The following is a 20,330-nucleotide window of genomic DNA, read 5'->3' on the forward strand; positions in this document are numbered from 1 at the left end:
ATACAAAACACACTTACAATTATATAAGAACAAAACCATAAAGCAAATGTTTAACGTGACAAGTGACGGGGTTTTCCTAGGAATGAGCTGTTTCTCCTGCGGTCCCCAATCTCAGCTACTGCAGTTTCCCAGATGCCACAGAAGGACTAATTTCATCCATCCCTTTTCTTCTAAAGACAGGTCACAGAGCTCTGAGAGACTGGCACCTGGCTGTCTCTTCCCTCATCTAGAGACAGAGTTTGGTTTGCGTGAGAGTGTGGACAAATCCTTTCCTCTTAGCCGGGGACAGCGATGTTATTAGCGCTGGCAAGGAGACACTGCCGCACGTACCAGGTGTGGTCTTGCAAACCATCAAAATATCCTGTTATAAACTTAAGGGTTAATATGGAAACAAAGACGGAAAATTACACTCACGAGGACAACATGCATATTCCCAAGAATATGCTGCAAATGCTGTTTGAGAAAACTTGAACTAGAGAGAATTCTCAGGCTACCACTGCCGCAATCCATGCCCGTGTCCTCCTTCATCTTCCCTTCCTCTGAATCCTGGTGGAGGTGGTGATGGTTTCTGTACTGGGAGTGGGAGGAAAGAGCGCTACTAGGGATGGGGGTGTGGGCCCAGACATAAGACATGCTCCTGGCTCTGTGCGGTCTTCTATGAATTCTTGGGGGACGTGGGGGTTTAACAAAGATTTAGAAATATTTGGATGCAGGGCACCTGGGTGGCTCAGTGGGTTAACTCTGCCTTTGGCTCAGGTCATGATCTCAGGGTCCTGGGATTGAGTCCTACATCAGGCTCTCTGCTCAGCAGAGAACCCGCTTTCCCCTCTCTCTCTGCCTGCCTCTCTGCCTACTTGTGATCTCTCTCTCTCTGTCAAATAAATAAATAAAACCCTTAAAAAAAAAAAAAAGAAATATTTGGATGCACTTTAGATTGCTTAAGGGCAACAGGTGACTTGCAGACCTGTTTTCCTTTTTTAATTCAGATGTGTGGACCGTCAGCAAATTTATGTGTTAAATTGACTAGCTGCAAGAATCTGACAACCACTTAATACTTTGAGTCTGGGAAATAAGTTCTGATAGCCAAACATCCATCTCCCATCCAACTGATGGCGACCGTGTTTGAGTAAGGCATATTCTTGATGCACAGAGAAAACCACTTCAAGTTATCTTTCAAGTTAAAGAAAGTCAAGTCAGTTCAAGAATCCCTGCTCAGTGGGTAGGTGATTTTCTTTTGGGGTGACAAAATGTTCTGGAACTACATAGTAGTGATGGCTGCCTAACACGAATATACTAAGTGTCACTCAATGATACACATTCAAATAGTAAATTTTAGGTTATGTGAGTCTTACTATTAAATAAATCATTACAATCCCATAAAAAAAGGTAAGTAATTTAGAGTAACCTCACAGACAAAGACGAACCACTGTAGCCCTGTGTACAGGTATCTACAAGCCTGTGGATTTTAAGGGGGAGAAGGTAGAACAGAGAACCAGGTGGCTGTCCAGTCCTCACAGGCACCTTGTGAGGGAGCTCAGCATCAGTGGGCCTGACACTCCCTGATGGTCTTCAGCACACACAATGATTTCAGAGTTCTAACATAAAAATAAACACCAACAAAGGAAAAAGAACAAAGGAAAACCTTGTTGCAATTAAGCTGCCTTCCCCTGGCCCCAAAGTAGCTGCCTGCAACTGGTGCCTCCTTTCCAAAGTTTCTAAAAATGCAAGATACTGAAGGTGCCTTGGGGGTAGACAAGTGTAGAAGGAACGCACGGATTCAGCCGCCTACTGTGTCATCCCCGATGACCTTGTTTGCCCAAACCTTGCCCCTCTCTGTGAAGCAAGTTTGCAGTCTACCATTATTCTAGAATGTCCACTTTTGCTCAATGCTTAGTCTCATTACCATCCTAGGAGGACACAGCCATGCCCTTTCATAGGCTGTACCTTCTGCAAGGGAGGGAACACAATTTATGGATAAGATGTACATATGTTTAAGATTCATTTATTTATTTGAGGGGCGCCTGGGTGGCTCAGCCGGTTAAAGCCTCTGCCTTCCGCTCAGGTCATGGTCCCAGGGTCCTGGGATGGAGCCCTGCATCGGGCTCTCTGCTCAGCAGGGAGCCTGCTTCCTCCTCTCTCTGCCTGCCTCTCTGCCTACTTGTGATCTGTCAGTCAAATAAATAAATAAAATCTTTTAAAAAAATTTATTTATTTATTTGAGAGAGACAGAGCACCAGCAGGACGAGCAGAGACAGAAGGAGAATCTCAAGCAGATTCCACACTGAGTGTGAGCCCAGGAGGGGGGCTGGACCTGCGGACTCAGAGATCACACCCTGAGAAAAAATCAAGAGTTGGAAGCTTAAGGGACAGTTCCACTTAGGCGTCCTGAGATGTGCATATACTTCAAACATGGGTTGATCACGGAGGTTTTACACATTTGGCTTCACCCACTCATGTCAAGAAAGCCAACTTAATAGTCGGTAGAGCGCCACATTCAGTCCCAGTGGAAGAACAGGAACTGGAGGCGGGATACTTCACAGCCTGGTTCCTGAGCCAAGATGGAAAGCACCTAACTACACTAGCAACCAGAAGAGCGCACAAAAGTCAAAAGGCAACAAAGATTATCCTCAAAGGGCATAGAGCGGACTTAGCCAATGCCTTTGACGATATGAACAGCAGCAATTTAAGGAGGGTGGGAAGCCGAACGGCTGAGTGAGTGGGTGCTCCCCGGGCCATCTCGGCCCTCAAATACAGCCTAGGAGAGCTGGAAAAATGGAGAGGAGACGGGTCTCGGTGTGTTTGGGTGGATTTCTGGAGAAAGGCAGAAACACGGATGAGTCTCTTTAGGTGCAAACTCAACCAAGGCCGGCTGACAAGGGCCTGAGCTCTGAAGAGAGCTGTGAAGTGGACAGAGGAGATAAAGGGTAAACGTGCGCAGGGTTAATGCATCAGGACAGCTGCGGAGGGCTCTCCCATCTGGGAAGCGGCGGCCGTGGCCTGCTGTCGGGTCCCGGGGCTGACCCGCCAGCTCGGGCGTCCACCACGGGCGCAGGCGCAGCTGCCCATGGGGCTACACGGTCTCCCCGGGGGAGCGCCGGAAGTTACGCGAGCGCCGCAGTTCCGGCGGCCGAGGTTGCCTTCCGCCTGCGGCTCTTGGAGAGGCCGGAACCCGGAACCCGGAAGTTGGGTCTGCGGTCCGTTCGAGTCTCCGTCCCTCCCCCGGGGCCGCCCCCCAGTGCTCGGCGCACGGAGTACCGCCTGCCCTCCGCCCGCACGCCTCTTCCTGCAGTGCGGGCTCCGGCTCCCTCCAGCAGCCCCAGCCGCAAGCCCTGTAACCCACACACGCCGCTTTCCAAATAACGTGAAGCCGCCAGGCCAGAGCAGCCTGGAAGCCAATGTGTGCTCGGGCTCTAGCCCCGATCCCGCGGTTGGTAAAGCCACGTGGCTCTCCCAGCCTCAGGGAGAACTGCAGTCACACCCCCTCCTCCCTCCCCGGCCCCCACCACCCCTGCCCGGCATTGTCCTCCTCTGCCGGAGGGAGGTCCCAGGCAGGTCGACTAGCACTCGTCGCACCGCCACCACCTCCTGGGCGGGCTCTGCCTCAGGCTGGCTCCGCCCTGCAAAACGTCCCAGCGGGAGTGTCGCCTAGTCTGTGCCTGCACCGGCGCTCGCTTTGTAAGCAGTTCAGAATGGAAAGCTGCAATTGCCCCTTAGCTAATTGAGGGCCAGGAAAAGCAAATGTCTTCCTGAAAGCCGCAAATGAGGGGCAGAGTTTGGCTGGACAGTGTCTCTTACTTTTAAATCTGTTTGTACGAAGCTTGTCTAACTGACAAATCCGTCTTTGCATTCACCTCTGCACACACTGAGGGAAAACATAGAGGAAGGTGACCCCCCACGGTTTAGTTTGTTTATGAATTTTATACTGAAGCACCACGTCTTCCCTAACGAGCTCGATTCCATACGGATTCAATTTTACATGTTGTTGCGGTTCGGGATATATTCTCACTCTCCTCCCCCTCGCTCATCTGTCCCAACAAGATACAAGCCTGCAGGTCAGTGCCAGCCCGCTGGCAGCAGCTCCCAAAGGCGGGGGTGGAAATGCCCGCAAGGCAGCTATGAAGATGGAACCTGCCAGCACCCACAGCCACCGCGCTCCACCCCCAGATCTCCCTTCTCCCTTGGTCTACCAGAGCCTCCCTGAACACAGTACTCACTGAACTCTCAAACTCAAGAGCAAGAATTGACCAGAGCACAACTTAGCTTTCTTGCAAGCTTTAAAATAGGATGCTGGAAAACAAGGCCACTACCACATAAATGCACGTTGACATGTTTGTCTTGATTCTGAATTTATGCCAGGACAGAAAGACAAGCCCATTTCCTTTGCTGTTGTGTAAACTAAACTGTTACATAAAAGTTCAGCACATGGAATGTACCAACACGGATCATTATTTGCCAAAACCAAGGACTGAACCAAGGGCTGTTGGGTGGATACCCATCCATCTATTCATCTACCCACCACCACCCACAAATATCTCCATTCATCCACTTGCCAACTGGTCCATCCACCTTCCAGTCACTGTGCTTACACAAGGCCCTCTCCCCCAGCTGAGCAAGAACACCCAGTTGCCATTTGCTAGGTAGGTGTTGCGAGGTAGGCTTGTGGTATTTCAAGAACAGCCTTTAAATAACCATCAGGCCCGGAGGGAGAAATGAACTTGGCTTGTTCAAGGGATGGAAAGGTGGCAACGAGTCCTGGGACTGGATGGGAAAAGGAAAGTATGATAAAGGCTGCCCCGAAGAGGGCCACAAAGGGCCTTGCAGGTCATGGTCAGGCGCTTGCATTTTATTCCAAGTCTAACCAGAAGCTGTTGCATTGTTTGAGAATGGGGACAATTATCATTTAATTTCTATTCCAAGACCAGCAAGGAGGTATCAGGCATGGTCCAGCCTGGAGATGATGAAAGCTTGGATGAAGAAGGCTTTAACTTGATCTCAGAGAGGCAAAGCAGAGCTCCTCAGAGAGCAATGTGTTGCCCAGGGGGAGGTGAGCCTTGCCCTGTGCAGTAAGGTGACCAGGGAAACTGTGGCTCAGATAGGAGTCCTGCACAGGGGGTGCCAGAGCAGCAAAGACAGGATGGCCATCTCTGCTCTGTTCGGAGGCTCTAGCAGCCATCCAGGCAGGAAGACCAGCAGACCGCGTAGGGGTGGCTCTGTGAGAAGCAGGAGAGGTGCACGCATACATCTCCCAGGTGAGTGTCCGAGTCCCCACCTCCTCACACCACGGCCACATATTCAGAAGGTGGACGCTTAACAGGGCAATCACTGAATCACAAGGTGCCTGCAACAGCAAGGCTTGGTTATGTGCCCCCCAAAAGCCCTCCAGAGAGGTTTAGCTGAACTCCCCTCTTCACCAGCCACACTCGAGCATGGCAGCCTCCCTCTTCCTTTTGTTTCAAATGCCCCCACATCAGGTGTGACCTCAGCAGTTCAATGACAGGATGACACTTCCCAAAAGCACCGAGGCAGCTGACACACTGATTCCAAGGCATAAGGCAGAAAGGAGATTCTCCCCAGGGTTATGGAGTCACTGAATCCCCCCCAAATTTCTAAGATGAAGTCCTAATCCCCAGGACCTCAGAATGTGACTATTTGGAGACAGGGTTATTAACGAGGTAATAAGTAAGGTAAAATGAAGTCATCAGGGTGAATCCTCATCCAGTCTCAATGGTGTCCTTACAAGAGACTGGGCAGAGACACACCAAGGGAAGGCCACACGAGGACACCAGAAGGAGGTGGCGATGTGCCAGTTGTGAAGAGAAGCCCTGGAAGAAACCAAAGCCGCTGACCCTTTGCCCCTTGATCTTAGGCTTCTGGCCTCCAGAAGACTGAGAAAATAAATTCCCATTGTCGATGCTGCCTAGTCTGAGGCATTTGGTTAGGACAGCCCGAGCGAGCTGCTCCATCCAGCTTATGAGGTACCCCAGTCGGGGCAGGGGGAATTGGCAGGAAGCAGACTCCCGCCGGTCATGACTAAGCTCAGAGAGCTGGTGCAAAACCTGGGAGAAAACAGGAGAAGCTGGGGGGTGAGGCCGGGGGTGGGTGGGTAAAGGGGGCTGCTTGCCACAGAAAAAGTTATAAGTAAGCAAACGCAGTGGGATCTGCTCTCCTGGCTTTGGCCTCCTCTCGGATCAGACACTACCTGTCTTGCCCAGTACTCAGGCAGAAGTCATCTCGCCGTCTTTCCGCCAAGATTCGGAAGCACCACATAATTTTTTACAAAAATTCTCATTATGTGTCATGACTTTCACGGTAAGTACTGGTGTCTCGCCTTCCCTCTGACATGGTGAGGTCCTTTGGGAGCAGAACCTTTGTCCTCCGTATCTTCACACAGGACAGAATCTTGAACCTCACAAAAATGTTCTCCATGTGATGTGAATGGACAGGTAACTCTTATCTCCATGCTATTCTGTTGTCTCAGCAGATTACAATGAAAAACATTCACTGGGGCACCTGGGCGGCTCAGTGGGTTAAAGCCTCTGCCTTCAGCTCAGGTCATGATCTCAGGGTCCTGGGATCGAGGCCTGCATCGGGCTCTCTGCTCAGCAGGGAGCCTGCTTCCCCCTCTCTCTGCCTGCCTCTCTGCCTATTTGTGATCTCTGTCAAATAAATAAATAAATCTTTCAAAAAACAAAAACAAAAACCATTCACTATCCTGTACCACTTATCAGATCAGTAATCCTTTTTTTTTTTTTTTAAGATTTTATTTTTTTAGTAATCTCTGTGTCCAGCATGGGGCTCAAATTCACAACCTGGAGATTAAGAATTGCACACCGTACTGACTGAGTTGATTAGGTGCCTCAGTAATTCCTATTTTTTTATACACATTTACATTGTTTTAAATTTATGTAAAACATCAGGCGTCTTTAAATGTTTGCATTACAGGCTTTCGGTTGCAGTGGGCAAAGAGACAGTCCTTGACCTGAATTTTCATTTCTTTTATTCCCAGATTTCATGTTTTAGGTACAGGATTTCTTACCGATACGTGAAAAAACAAACATTCTGTGAGAAAAGCGGAAAATGGCTTTCTGTTCTGGAATTTCAAGGAGCCTCACCACCCTCTGAACGCACACGCAATTCTACAGATCGCCGGCTGTGCAGCGCGAAAGCAGAAGGCTCCGGTCCCAATTTCTTCGGAGAGCTCGTGCACGTGCTGGGATACAGGAAGCCTGTGGTCCCCCTGCTGCTGCTCGTGAGCCTGTGGCTACTGACAGTGCCGCTGACAGCACGTGCATACGCATGCACACGCACATGCACCGGCATGCACCCACGGGGCTGCTGCTGGCTGCCCGGGAGGCCTCCGTTCACAGCAGGGGCTACGCCCCCGCGGTGGCAGGGCCGTGCCCAGGGCAGGTGCACAGACACACGCGGCATCCACATGAGCGAGAGGGCACTGAGCCCCCTCGTGACGTGACAGTGGCAGCGCCGGGCAGCGGGCTGGGCGAGACGGGGACAGCTGGGGCTGGGCGCGGACTCACGCAGCAGCTCTGGGAATAAAGTGCTGATTGTGTTTCTCAGAAATGGCTGCGTGCGGTAGGTGCATGATTCGCCCGGCGTTCGTTCTTAGCCGGGGAGGCTTGGTCTCAGCCACGCAGACGGTGAACTGCAGGGACCTCCTACACAAAATGCCACTCTTGTCCCGCGGGGCTGCGTAAAGACTGGATACTCTCGCTTACAGCCAACAGCACTCAAGTTTACAGCCCAACGAAACTAAAGCCCGTTATAGAAGGCCCTTAAAAGCAAACATCTAAATTGGATATTTCTGCACCTGAACCTTATGAGGTTCTGAATATCATACCCATCACTAGACATTCTTCAAAGCAACGGAAAAATCCACTGACCCAACTGTGTACATTTATTTCCATGCTTCTATCAGCCCTTTTAAAATAAGGGGACCCCACAGGTCCTAGAGCATCTACGCTTTTCCCCTCCCTCCCTCCTCACGCGTGTCAAGGGCGAGATGACAGTCTGTCTGTCCATCCACGTATCCATCCATCCTCACTACAGCTGAACAGCCACACTGGCTGCGTTTTAGAACTACGTACAGCACACGGCCCGGAAGCGCCCTGCTCTCGGGCATCCACCGTTCCGTAAGATGCTCTGACCCTCCGAGGGCCCCACGGAATTCGTTTCTATTTTCAGGCTGAAAAGAAGCCCCGCTGAGAAAACCTGGCTTGTTCCTTCCTGACAACCCGTCCGGGTGATTCCCAACGTGGACCTGTTGCCTGAGCGGCCCAGCACACCCCTGATCCCGCGGTCTGCAGGAAGCGTTCCATTCCCGCACGCGACACCAGAGTTCTCATCGTCTCCAGATAAAGAAGCTCGCTGTCCAGCAAACCCAGCAGCCATTCTGCACCCCGAGGACGCCCCAAAGGTGTTTGGGCCCAGGGAACCTGATCCCGGCAGTGGTGCCGGCCCGCGGGCTCTGCCTAGGACGCGCCGCCCGCACCGAGCACGCCGCAATCCACAGCTGCTGGCGGCCCGTCCGGCTCTGGCCACAAACATGCCCTGTCATGCTCACTGGCGCCCAGCCGCCACAAAGAAGGCTACCCCCGACACGTCCTCTCCGCAACCCCACACCCAAAGTTCACCTACCTCGGATGGGGCTGTCCCTCCTCGGCCCAGACTGCGGAGGAACGTTCTCTGCGCTCACCAGTGTCCCCCACGGGCTGCTGCGGTCCGATGGCAGCTTCCTGCCAAGAGCAGCACAGTGAGACACCGAGTCACCAAGCCGCCTCCTGTACGACGTCTGTTATTACGAACCCCCTCATTGTGGGTTTGCCCTGCGGGCCTGGACCACGAAGGCAGTGACGCAGCCTGCCGTCCCGTGCTGACGCTCGGCCACGGGGCCGGCTGGCTCAGCTCTCCAAACCGGTCTGTCAAAACGAATGCACCAGACCATGAGTCCACGTCTGTCCCGGGCAGGGGGCGGGAAGCCAGAGGGAGGCCCGTGGAGCCACGCAACACAGCCGGCCCAAGCGGAAATGAGACAGAAACCAGCCTGCACACAGCCGGTGACAGCTCGCTGCGGCAAAGCCCCAAGCCCTAGCACTGGGCAGAGTCCGGGGCTCTTCTCTCTGGCCTGAGCAAGCGTGGGAGGCTCCGAGGTCAGGCCTCGCGGGCCGCGGGCTGGGACCCAGCCACGACAGAGAGCCACACAGGCGGTGGTGGTAGGCCTGTCAGCTCAGGGGCGCCACGGACAAATAGGCCACCCTTCTTATACACACAGACACACTGTCGCGTCCTGAGCCCGTGACTTTTTCTTGGGAAAAGAAACCGCATCGCGCCCTGCAAACCTTTTCTCTGAAACACAGAGATAGGTTTAAGAGGCAGAACAGGGGGGGCGCCTGGGTGGCTCAGTGGGTTAAAGCCTCTGCCTTCAGCTCAGGTCATGATCCCAGGGTCCTGAGATCAAGTCCCACATCGGGCTCTCTGCTCAGCAGGGAGCCTGCTTCCTCCTCTCTCTCTCTGCCTGCCTCTGCCTACTTGTGATCTCTGTCTGGCAAATAAATAAATAAAATCTTAAAAAAAAAAAAAAAAAAAGAGGCGGAACAGGCAGAGAGAGGGAGGGATCGCGTGGCACGGACTCTGACTATGGCTCTGAGTACTCCGTTGTTCCAGCAAGCTTAACGTTCCCCTGACCGTCAGAACTCTCACCTGACTGAAAAGTGCAACAGTTTAATGCACGCGTGCTAACTTACATCGGCCCTGGAGCAATCTCTGAAAATTTGGGAAAAAAAAAAAAAACCTGAAAAAATGAAAAGAACAAACACTAAAAACTGTAAATGGTCTGAAGGCTTGAAGACAGGCCGCCCTACACTTCCCCAAAGTACCACTTTCTGGTTCAGAGGAGAAGCAGCCATTTTCTAGGACCCCCCCCAAATTCTCTGCGTAGTGTTAAGGCTGGGGCACGTTCACCTGGGGAAAGACAGCTGTAGTGACAGAGGAGGAGACGGCTAGGGACTCGAGAGTTGCACGCCAAGATGGCCCTCTAGGGGTCACGAATGTCCTGACTTGTCCCCAGGGACCTTTCCCACAGGGCCACGCCAGAAGGGCTACAGCACATGGGTGCTCAAACCGCTGGGCACACGTCACACTGACTCGGGCCGTTCTATTTCGGGGCCTCCTCTCTGAGTGATTAGGACGGCAGGCGGGGGACAGCCCCCTCGCTTGCGGCCCGAGGCTTACCTGCGTGTAGAGGTCCGTGGATGGCGATGACCGGGACCGTCCGTGAACGTACTGCGGCCTCTCGTGTTGCTCCAGACCCACGTCCAGGATGTCGTCGGCTGAGTGGTACCGCCCGGAGCTCCTGCCTTCTAGAGCTGGCCTCTGTTCCCGCCAAGACGCTTGGTACTCAGCAAACGTCCCGAGTCTCTGGGGCGGTTCCCATTTTCCGACCTTCCCCGCTTTTCCATGACCACTGGGGTGCTCTCCAAAGGAGGTGGTGCGGGCCCGCTTCTGGAACCAAGGCTCTGCACCCTCGTACCCGCGGCCTGCTGTCTGCGGCCTCTCCAGCCTCTCCTTCGGGAAACCACAGAGCGCTGGGTTCGGCCCCGGTCTCTGCTGAACAGGTCTGCTGGTTTCCTCAAAGAACTTCCATCGGTCGGCGAACGTGCCAAGTGTCTCGTCGGATGTCCCGGGGTGCTGCTGAGGGCGCTCGTGCCCCGAGAGCCCCACCTCGTTCATCTTCTCTGGTTCGGAGTAGGATTTCAGCTTCTGCTCCAGCGTGAACCGCTTGCGGCCTCCGATGCGGGGAACGTGCGGCCCGCCTGCTCCCGACGGGGATGGCTTGGCCGGGCCCCCCTCCCAGACGCGGGGGACGGGGTCCGGACCGGTGCCGTGGTCCTCAGCCCGGTGCTCCGGTGACCCTGCATAAGGATCGGCTGCGCTGGGCTCCAAGTCACGGCGCTTGAACGACGTGGCCCTGAGCACCCGGGCCTGGGCCTCCTTCACGTGGTCTCTGTAGGTGCCCGTGAAGGACCCTTCTGGGGTGGCGCTGGTGGCAGCCCCGTGCTGCATCCCCCAGCCGGCGGCCTCCCCCGCCACGCCCCCTGCCCCGGTTAGCGCCACCGTGCTCTTGCTCTGCTGTAGCCTGGCCCGTCGCATCTGGATCTCGTTCCTCAGGGTGGTGGCGAACCGGTCACTCCTCCGTGTCGGTTTGCCCCCGGGGGCATCTGTCGGGGGCGGCCTCTCTGTGTGGGTTTCCTGCCCGTTCTCGGGCCGCCGCGTCCCCTCCCGCGTCAGCGAGTGCAGCATGGGGGTCTTCTGGCGGGAGATCTGGCTGCTCTCGCCGTCCGCCCATGCGAAGCCATCCGCAGAGCCCCTCGCTCCGGCCTTCGCCACGGGCCTGGCTCCCTCTGTGTCCTCACATGCTACGGAGCGGCCCTCTGCCCCTCGGTCCCCTGGGTCACTCCCGTCTCTCTCGGGGGGGCCTGCGGCCACCTCGGGCTGCAGCAGGGAGCACCGGGGCCTCTGGCCCATCGGGTGGGAGGCAGGGTACTCGGGGGCGCCCAGGACCACGTCAGGCTGCCAGGCCTCCTCGTGCAGCCATGCCGCCTGTGTGCTCCCCTGCGGGCAATGTCTGCTAGTCACACAGTAGTAGCGGCTCTGCCCGCCGCCGTCCCCCTTCTGGTTGGTGGCACTGGGCCACCTGACCTGAGGGGGGCTGTCGTCCTGGAAACGGCCAGCAGGCGGCTCCTGGCGGCTCCCGGGGAAGGCCAGGCGGGGCTGTTCCCTCAGCGACGTGGCGGCCCTGGGGCCCTCGTGGGAGAAGGGGCTGTCGTCACTGTACTGGCGTGGGTGCTGGCAGCCGTGGGAAGACGGCGGGAAGCGCACATCTGTGCTGGACAGGGAGGCCTGCAGCCGGCCGGGGGCCCCTGGGAGGCCGCCGGCCCTGTGGTCGGAGGGCAGCACTCCTCCGTCCAGGGGGACGTCCGGCACGCAGTCCGAGCTCCCGACGGCTCTCCTGCCACTGGGATGCACTGGCCTCCACGGATCGGCAGCTTCTGTTCTCCAGTCGCTGCGGGGCTGGGCCCGAGTCAGGCCCAGAAAGTGCTGTGCGTTGGCCGCCTCTGAAAATGGAGGGCCCTGGGTCTTCTCGTGGCTCTTGGTGGCTGCGAAGCTGTCACTGCGGAGAGGGGGAGGGGGCGGAGGAGGGGACGAAGGTGCTTTTTTCTTCTCAGGGACATACCAGACGGGCCCAAAATTTGACCTCCCGGCGGTGGCCAGCTTGGCCTCAGGACTGTCCTCCGGCCTGGGGCTTTTGCGGCTGTCACAGGGGACCCGGGCTGGGAAGTACCCGAGCCTCTCCTCCAGGCCCGGAGCATCGCTGGCAGCCTGGCCCTGCCGGCTGCCACCTGGCTTGGAGGCCTCCCAGAGGCCCACTTTGTAGATGATGTTCTCTGTGGAGGAGGCGTCGGCCTTGGGCAGGGTGTGGTCAGGCGTGCTGGAGCTGGTGGAGAAGGAGCCGTAGGCCGAGTCCCGCTTGCTCTGGCCGCCCAGGTGGTCGATGCTGCTGTTGGACTTGGCCGCAGACAGGCGTCCGGAGGGGTAGTGGTGGGAAGGCTGGTCCAGGCTGTCGACACTCCCGAGCGAGCTGAAATGGTCCGAGGTTCGCTGCAGGTTCGACTGCTCCCACGGGCCCGACAGGTCATGAGACGAAGAGCTAGCAGGGAAGGAGCACAGGGGAGTCTGCTTTAGAATCGACGAGCAGCGGCGGGGAAGATGAGCGCGACAGCACACTGAATGCCGATGGCCCGCACGAGACATCCAGACGCCCAGAACTCTTCCCAGAACAGGGTCCTGGGACCTGACAGGGGACCTCACCACAGCATTTTATTATTTTTAAAATTTATTTTAAAAAGATTTTATTTATTTGACAGAAAAAGAGCGAGAGAGAGAGCACAAGCAGGGGGAGCGGCAGGCCGAGGGAGAGGGAGAAGCAGACAGATGTGAGACTCGACTCCAGGACCCCGGGATCGTGACCTGAGCCAGAAGCAGACACCTCGCTGACTGAACCACCCAGGCATCCAGGAGTGAGAGAGGGAGAGGCAGGCTCCCCGCTGAGCAGAGAGCCCGATGCGGGGCCGATCCCAGGACCCTGAGATCATGACCTTAGCTGAAGGCAGAGGCTTAACTCACTGATCCACTCAGGTGCCCCTTTTTGGATTTTTTCCCCTTAATTTAATAGAGAGAGAGATCAGGGCGCCTGGGTGGCTCAGTGGGTTAAAGCCTCTGCTTTCAGCTCAGGTCATGATCTTGGGGTCCTAGGATCGAGCCCCGTATTGGGCTCTCTGCTTGGCGGGGGGCCTGCTTCCCCCTACCGCCTGCCTGCTGCTCTGCCTACTTGTGATCTCTCTGTCAAATAAATAAATAGATAAAATCTTAAAAAAAAAAAAATAGAGAGAGATCACAAGTAGGCAGAGAGGCAGGAGTGAGAGAGGGAGAGGCACCAGCACAGCATTTTAAACAGTAACTCTGACAACAGGCTGAAAAAACCCAGCCCGACTCACTCGATGCTCTTTCCCCAAACACATGCCTTCATGTGCTAGCTGTACACACTCCTGCCCTCAGGGTGGCCAAAACCACAGCGGTCAGCAGCGGGGAGACTCTGCCTACGTGAGCGCTTTCATCCTCCATCACAAAGTACGGCAGTTGGCGGTCCACAGCCCGTGAGCACGGGGGTTAGGCAGTTAAAGGGTTGGGGGCACGTGGATCAAAAGACCATTTCAGGACTCATGAGAATGATAAGAAATTCAAATGTCACTGCTTACAGATAAGGTGTGATTAGAACCCAGTAGGGGCCATCCGTGACTGCTTCTGAGCTGGGGAACTGGCAACAGACACGGGCCCACGGAACCTAAAATACTTCCTACATGGCCCTTTCTAGAGCAGGTCTGTGGACCCCTGGGTTCTGCATACGAAAGGGTTTTTGTTCGAATGACTAACAGAGAAGGACCTACTGAACCATGACAGCTTTCACATTGAAAGGGGACGTCCGGGGCGCCTGGGTGGCTCAGTCGGTGAAGTGTCTGCCTTTGGCTCAGGTCATGATCTTGGGGTCCTGGGACTGAGCCCCACATGGGGCTCCCTGCTCCGTGAGGAGCCGCCACCGGCTTCTTCATGGCCTGCCGCTCCCCCTGCTGTGCTCACTCTTCCTCTGACAATATCTAAACAATAACAATAAATTTTAAAAAATGCAGGAGGTGCAGGATAATGTGACTTTTCCACACCTAAGCATTCAAGTACCATCAACTCCTTTCAGCTGTCACTGAAGGCAACACGTGATTGAGAGAACTCCAGCGACAGGCGTTTTCAGCAAAACACGACACTGCGGGGCCAGGGGCCTTATGACGCCTGGCAGAGTTCATCGGAGCTGTACCCGGACTGCAAACATTCTGGTTTGCAACTAGCACGGGGTCTAGGAGGAGGAAATGCAAAAGCCAGGCTTACTGCTACAAGCTGGGTGATGCACACTCATCACGAAGTCTGCATTCTACCAGGCAGTCACAGCGCACAGGGGAGCCTAAGGGCCCTCTGTGGCGAGCTCTTTATCCAGCCTTGAAAACACTTTCATGAAAGCTCAACGGAGCTGGAACCTTCAGGCTTCGAGGTCAGAAAAACAAAAACCAAAACCTACTGCCCACAACTGTTACTACTTTAGGTCTGGGGAGAACCCGGATAAGAAAGCAAGCCATGTCAGCACAGCGAGGAGACTGCACCGGCTAAATGACTCTTAACAACAACAGCAACAAGACAAATGAAAACACGGGGAGAAAGATTATACCTACATGCTCTGAAGGTCTCATGGCTCCTGGGGACAGGGAGGTATTCCTGAGGGGAGGGGACTGTGGGGGTTTTACACCCTTCTCTGGACGGACACAGCAGGTGCCCCTCAGACACAGAACACCGTCCACTCCGTCCTCCCCCAGTGCCCTGAGGGTGCTCTCCCCATGCGGACTTCAGTCTTGGCAGATAGGAACAAGGCTCAGCACCGCTTCCACACAAATGTGGGCAGCATTTGTGCGTCTTTAATCAAGAAACCACCAAAGACTGGATGGCTCAGTGGGTTAAAGCCTCTACGTTCAGCTCAGGTCATGATCACAAGGTCCTGGGATCGAGCCCTGCATCGGGCTCTCTGCTCAGCAGTGAGTCTGCTTTTTCCTCTCTCCCTCTCTGCCTGCCTCTCTGCCTACTTGAGATCTCTGTCTGTCAAATAAATAAAATCTTAAAAAGAAAGGAAAAGAAAAGAAAAGAAACCACCAAAGGGACTGAATGGACATCCTATTACATTACTTCACCTCAATAACGAAAGGCAAGGCCCACTTTCCACTGAACTGTAGTATGCAGCTGAGAACCCGTGGTTTCTCAAAAACACCCTGGACTGCAAACACCACGGTCTCTCATCACTTCAAGTAGATAATGCATTTGCGATGTCTTTCCTCATAAAAGCACTGCATGATTTTACAGCAAATCAGTGTTTGCTAAAAATCAAAAATAGATTCTGAGGGGCGTCTGGGTGGCTCAGTCTTGATTAAGTGTCTGGCTCTTGGTTTCACTCAGGTCAGGATCTCAGGTCCTGGGATCGGGCGCCCCGTGGGCTCTGTGCGCCACGTGGAGACTGCTTGACATTCACGCTCTCCTTCTGCCCCCAACTTGTGCACACTTTCGCTCACTCTCTCGCTCCCAAATAGATAAATCTTTTTTTAAAAAATTGATTTCGGGGCGCCTGGGTGGCTCAGTGGGTTAAGCCTCTGCCTTCAGCTCAGGTCATGATCCCAGGGTCCTGGGATTGAGCCCCACATCGGGCTCTCTGCTCAGTGGGGAGTCTGCTTCCTCCTCTCTCTCTGCCTGCCTCTCTGCCTACTTGTGATCTCTTTCTGTGTCAAATAATAAAATCTTTAAAAAAAATACTGATTTTGAGGTGGTTAATGACCTCCACACACACAGGCACAAATGCACGTATAGAATAGGTATGTACGCACACTCACAAACACACACACACACGTGCACACATCCTAAGCATGCACAGATACACCTACAAACATAGATACACATACCCAAACCCACACTACTTGCTGTCACCGTCATCCTTTTAATAGGAGACTTGTGATGACGCTGGGGGCTGACCCAAGAGGATGGGTGCCTAGCTGGAGTTTCCTCAAGCCAACACCGCTGTGGGGCTGTCACACACGTACCTCATCCAGCAGCACTTCTGCACCTGATATGTGGACGCCAGGTCGACCAGAACGCCGCCTCCTTTTGCCAACCAAGAGCTCCCACCGTCTTGGTCTCGCACTTACTGGGAACCACCACTGGGCCCTCAAGGCTGGCTGCCAGCCTGGCGTGTGGGCTGTGAAGCCCTGGTTTCCTCTGTCCTGCCACAGGAGAGCCTGGGCGTTGGGGACAGGGTGCTGATGCTTCCCAGGACTGCCTGGGAGCCTCTGTGAGCTACACTTGCCGAACCCGTAGGTAGCGCCTGTCTTCCAATCTAGGCACAAAAATCTCAAAAGAATGGTGGTGGCTGTGGGCAAGCGGGTGGCATGGTAGCTGCCCCAGTCAGGTTGGCAGCTGGCCCAAAGGCGTTCAGGCAAGAAGCCCAGCTCTCAGGCTGCCGACGGACTGAGCACCGGAAGGAGAACGCACACCTACTCATCCTTGCTCTTGATGTTTCAGGTTTTGTTCCCAGAGGTTGGCCACCTCCCTACTCTGAAAAACTTGGAAAGTTTTACCAGGAATGCTGTGCTAGTGGCTTTTCCTCATCAGAAAGATGAAGCTGTTCTGAAGGCGAGAGAGGTGCTCTCGTGGCAGGGCTGGGAAGCGACGGACACTGCCCGTCCCGGTGGGAGACGCGTGCCTACCTGGTGTGGTGTTGCCCGTGCCAAGAAGGGCAGGCGCCGGCGGGGGGAAACGGCGCTGCTGCCATCTCGGGGTGGCTGTCGGAGAACTTGGTGGCGTGCCAGGAGTGAGGCCTCCAGCTCACTTCATTCTTCCTGAAAAAGAACGCAGACGGCTCAGGGACCCTGAACAAAGGAAGACTCCGTGCCAAGACAGAAGTGCAACGTGGAAAAGAAGTCACGGTGACTTCCGTCCGGTTCAGAGCATCGCCTCCAGGTGCTTCCCACTGGATCTGGACATGAACACGGTGTGTGACACATTTCTTAATACAGAACTCATGCTAATGCAGAGACCATCTCAAGCTTCCACATGTGAATTAACCCTTATTTTCCAACATCTATTCCCAGCAGTAAATCCATCTTGCTGTCCCCTGGGCCACCAGCACGACCGCAGACAGACTCTTCCGTCTCTGCTTCTGCACCGCTATGCGCACAGCCCTCAGCCTCCCTGCGGAACACGGACCGCACAGGACAGAAGCTCCGAGAGTGCCCCGCTCCGCCGGGTCATGCAGAGTTTAGGCCGCCGTGACTTACTCACTTAACCCAGGAGACACAGACACTTACTTACGTGAACGAAGACCTGCGGACGTGTGTTCACTCCCCTGGGCCCCTCAGAGCGTCTGCGAAGTCGGCTAAGTGTCCCCATTCCGGGAACGTGAGGTCCTAGACCTACAGGCGGCGGCCCGCCCTGCCCGGGCTCCCACCCCATGGTCCCCACCGCCCCGCGGCGGGCACACTGGTGTTCCGGCTGCACTGCCTGGGTGCGGGAAGGGAACTGGAGTCGGAAGTCCGCGGGGCTGCCGTGAAAACCTGACAGCCTCCGAGAGAAGGCGGCCCACCGGCCTGTGCTCGCACTCTCCGCTTCTCCTGTGTGGCACAGAACTTGCTCGCTCTGGACAGCCTACATCCCCTTCAAGAACACAGAGAGACCTCAAAATGTGCCTCGCTGGGTACGGACATGTGGAATGTATTGACTTCAGGAGTTTCCCCATGAACAAAACCACAGAAGAAACAAATTCATCGCACCGCAGAAGTAAAGGGACTGAAAACCAAACTGTACCTCATAGAGTTCCTCAGAATCCTCGTAAGAAAGGTTCTGGCCTTGTGAATTTCATTTTCAGATGTCTTTTTTTGTGCTACCATATCCACAATTTCTTTCATCTTCTTTTATAGTTAATTAATGAAGGAAAGAAACTAGACGGAGAATGGAGGCAAAGGGAAACAAATAAAAAAAAAAAAAGGCCAGGAAAGGAAAATGCCTTGTCTTCTCTGGCAACATCTTCCAACCCTGCAACTGGCAAGACTGGGGTACGGGCTGGCTTACTGGGGTAGCAGTGTTCCAAGCATAAGCATGTTTTCTCTTTTTTAAAAGGATAATCCACACAGATGCAAATCTATTTCAAGAAGACATAGTCAGCAGTTGTAGTATGAATTAAGGGCTTTAAAAAAGAAAGGAACAGGGGCACCTGGGTGGCTCAGTTGGTTAAGCATCTGCCTTCAGCTCAGGTAATGATTCTCAGGGTCCTGGGATCAAGTCCTGCATTGGGCTCCTTGTTGAGCGGGGAGCCTGCTTCTCCCTCTGCCTCTGCCCCTTCCCCCTGCTCGTGCTCGTTCTCTCTCACGTGCAAATAAAATGTTAGAAAATTTTTTAAAAAAAGATTTCATTTATTTATTTGACAGAGATCACAAGAGGCAGAGAGACAGGTAGAGAGAGAGGAAGGGAAGCAGGCTCCCAGCTGAGCAGAGAGCCTGATGCGAGGCTCGATCCCAGGACCCCGGGATCATGACCTGAGCCAAAGGCAGAGGCTTTAACCCACTGAACCACCCAGGCTTCCAAAAAATTTTTTTTGAAAAAGAACAAATGAGGGGTGCCTGGTGGCTCAGTCTACTTTTGATCTCTCTGTCAAATAAATAAACAAAATCTTTAAAAAAAATTAAAAAGAACAAATGATAACACAGTGATGAGGTTACACCTATCCGCTATAAACAAGGATCTCACGGATACTGGACACAGTGATGTTTTCCTAAAACACAGGCGCTTGCAGCAGGTCCTCTGAACATCCTAGGGCATAATGAACGTATTTAGCAAGGTTCCAGCTCCTTCCTGCTTGTCAGCCCCTCTCCTGGTTCAAACTTGTTGATAAGAGAAAGGAGGACCTTGGGCACCCATGTGTGCATCAGTCCCAACCCTGGGCGGATGCGAGACAGGAAGGCTCTGGGGACCGAGCGCTCTGGCGCCACCCAGTGTGCACATACAGTCACTGCGCCTCTGGCTCCGCTTCAACCAGACCCAGCGGCAACAGAACTGCAAGTGGATTGAAGATCCTCCTTTTTGCTGGATCGTGGGGTTTCTTTTCACACAGGTGGCTTTATTTATTTATTTATTTTTAAGATTTCACTTTTTTCTTTGACGGAGAGAGGAGTGAGTGAGCACAAGCAGGCTCCCCGCTGAGCAGGGAGCCCGACACAGGGCTCCATCCCAGGACCTGGAGATCATGACCTGAGCCGAAGGTGGACGCTTTGCCGACAGAGCAAGCCACCCCGGTCCGGCGCCCCTCGGGTGGCTTTATTATTTTTTTTAATATTTAAAACAAATTTTTTTTTATCTTTAATAAAATAATAAAAAAATAAAATAATAAAAAAAATTGTTTATTTATTTGACAGAGATCACAAGTAGGCAGGCAGAGAGAGAGACAGAGATCACAAGTAGGCAGAGAGGCAGGCAGGCAGGTGGAGAGAGAGAGAGAGAGGACGAAGCAGGCTCTCCGCAGAGCAGAGAGCCTGACACGGGCTTGATCCCAGGACCCTAGGATCATGACCTGAGCCAAAGGCAGAGGCTTTAACCACTGAGCCACCCAAGCGCCCCTATTGTTGCTGTGTGGCAGGGACAGTTCTGGCCTTGGAATGAGCCACGAGTGGCGGACAGGCACGCAGCTCACTGGAGCCACGAAGGCCTGTGCAGCTTAGCTTGTCCCAGTGGCACTCGAGGTCCTGCTTCTGTGCAGGGTGGCGCGGGCAGAGGTGCCCCAGACAAAGACCAACAATGCCACACACTGTGCATTGAGCCCCACAATACCAGGACTACCAGAAATGGGGTTCAGTCTAGAGGCACCCCAGACTACGGTCATCCCAGTGTACACGGAAGAAATCCTTTCTATTCAAAGGGCTACTGACATTTGTAATCCTTACGGTGTACGCTTACTGTAGAAAACATGGAACACGGGGCGCCTGGGGGGCTTACTTGGTGAAGCATCTGCCTTCGGTTCAGGTCATGATCCTGGGGTCCTGAGATGGAGCCCTGCATTGGGATCCCTGCTCAGCGGGGAGTCTGCTTCTCCCTCTGCCTCTGCCCCCTGCTTGTGCACTCTCTGTCTCTTG

The 20,330-nt window shown here is 54.2% G+C and overlaps 1 protein-coding gene across 1 annotated transcript in view; it reads right to left on the reverse strand.

The window, feature by feature from the left end:
* SHROOM2 (shroom family member 2) overlaps window positions 1-20,330 on the reverse strand; it is a 114,496-nt gene that overhangs the window by 20,943 nt on the left and 73,223 nt on the right. Inside the window, exons 3-5 of the mRNA XM_059385308.1 lie at window positions 16,917-17,048; window positions 10,246-12,721; window positions 8,653-8,750 (exon numbers count right to left, since the gene is read on the reverse strand). Coding sequence (XP_059241291.1) covers window positions 8,653-8,750; window positions 10,246-12,721; window positions 16,917-17,048 — 2,706 coding nt within the window. The remainder of the gene's footprint in view (window positions 1-8,652; window positions 8,751-10,245; window positions 12,722-16,916; window positions 17,049-20,330) is intronic.

This window comes from Mustela nigripes, chromosome X, assembly GCF_022355385.1.
Source record: "Mustela nigripes isolate SB6536 chromosome X, MUSNIG.SB6536, whole genome shotgun sequence".
NCBI classification, from domain to species: Eukaryota; Metazoa; Chordata; class Mammalia; order Carnivora; family Mustelidae; genus Mustela; species Mustela nigripes.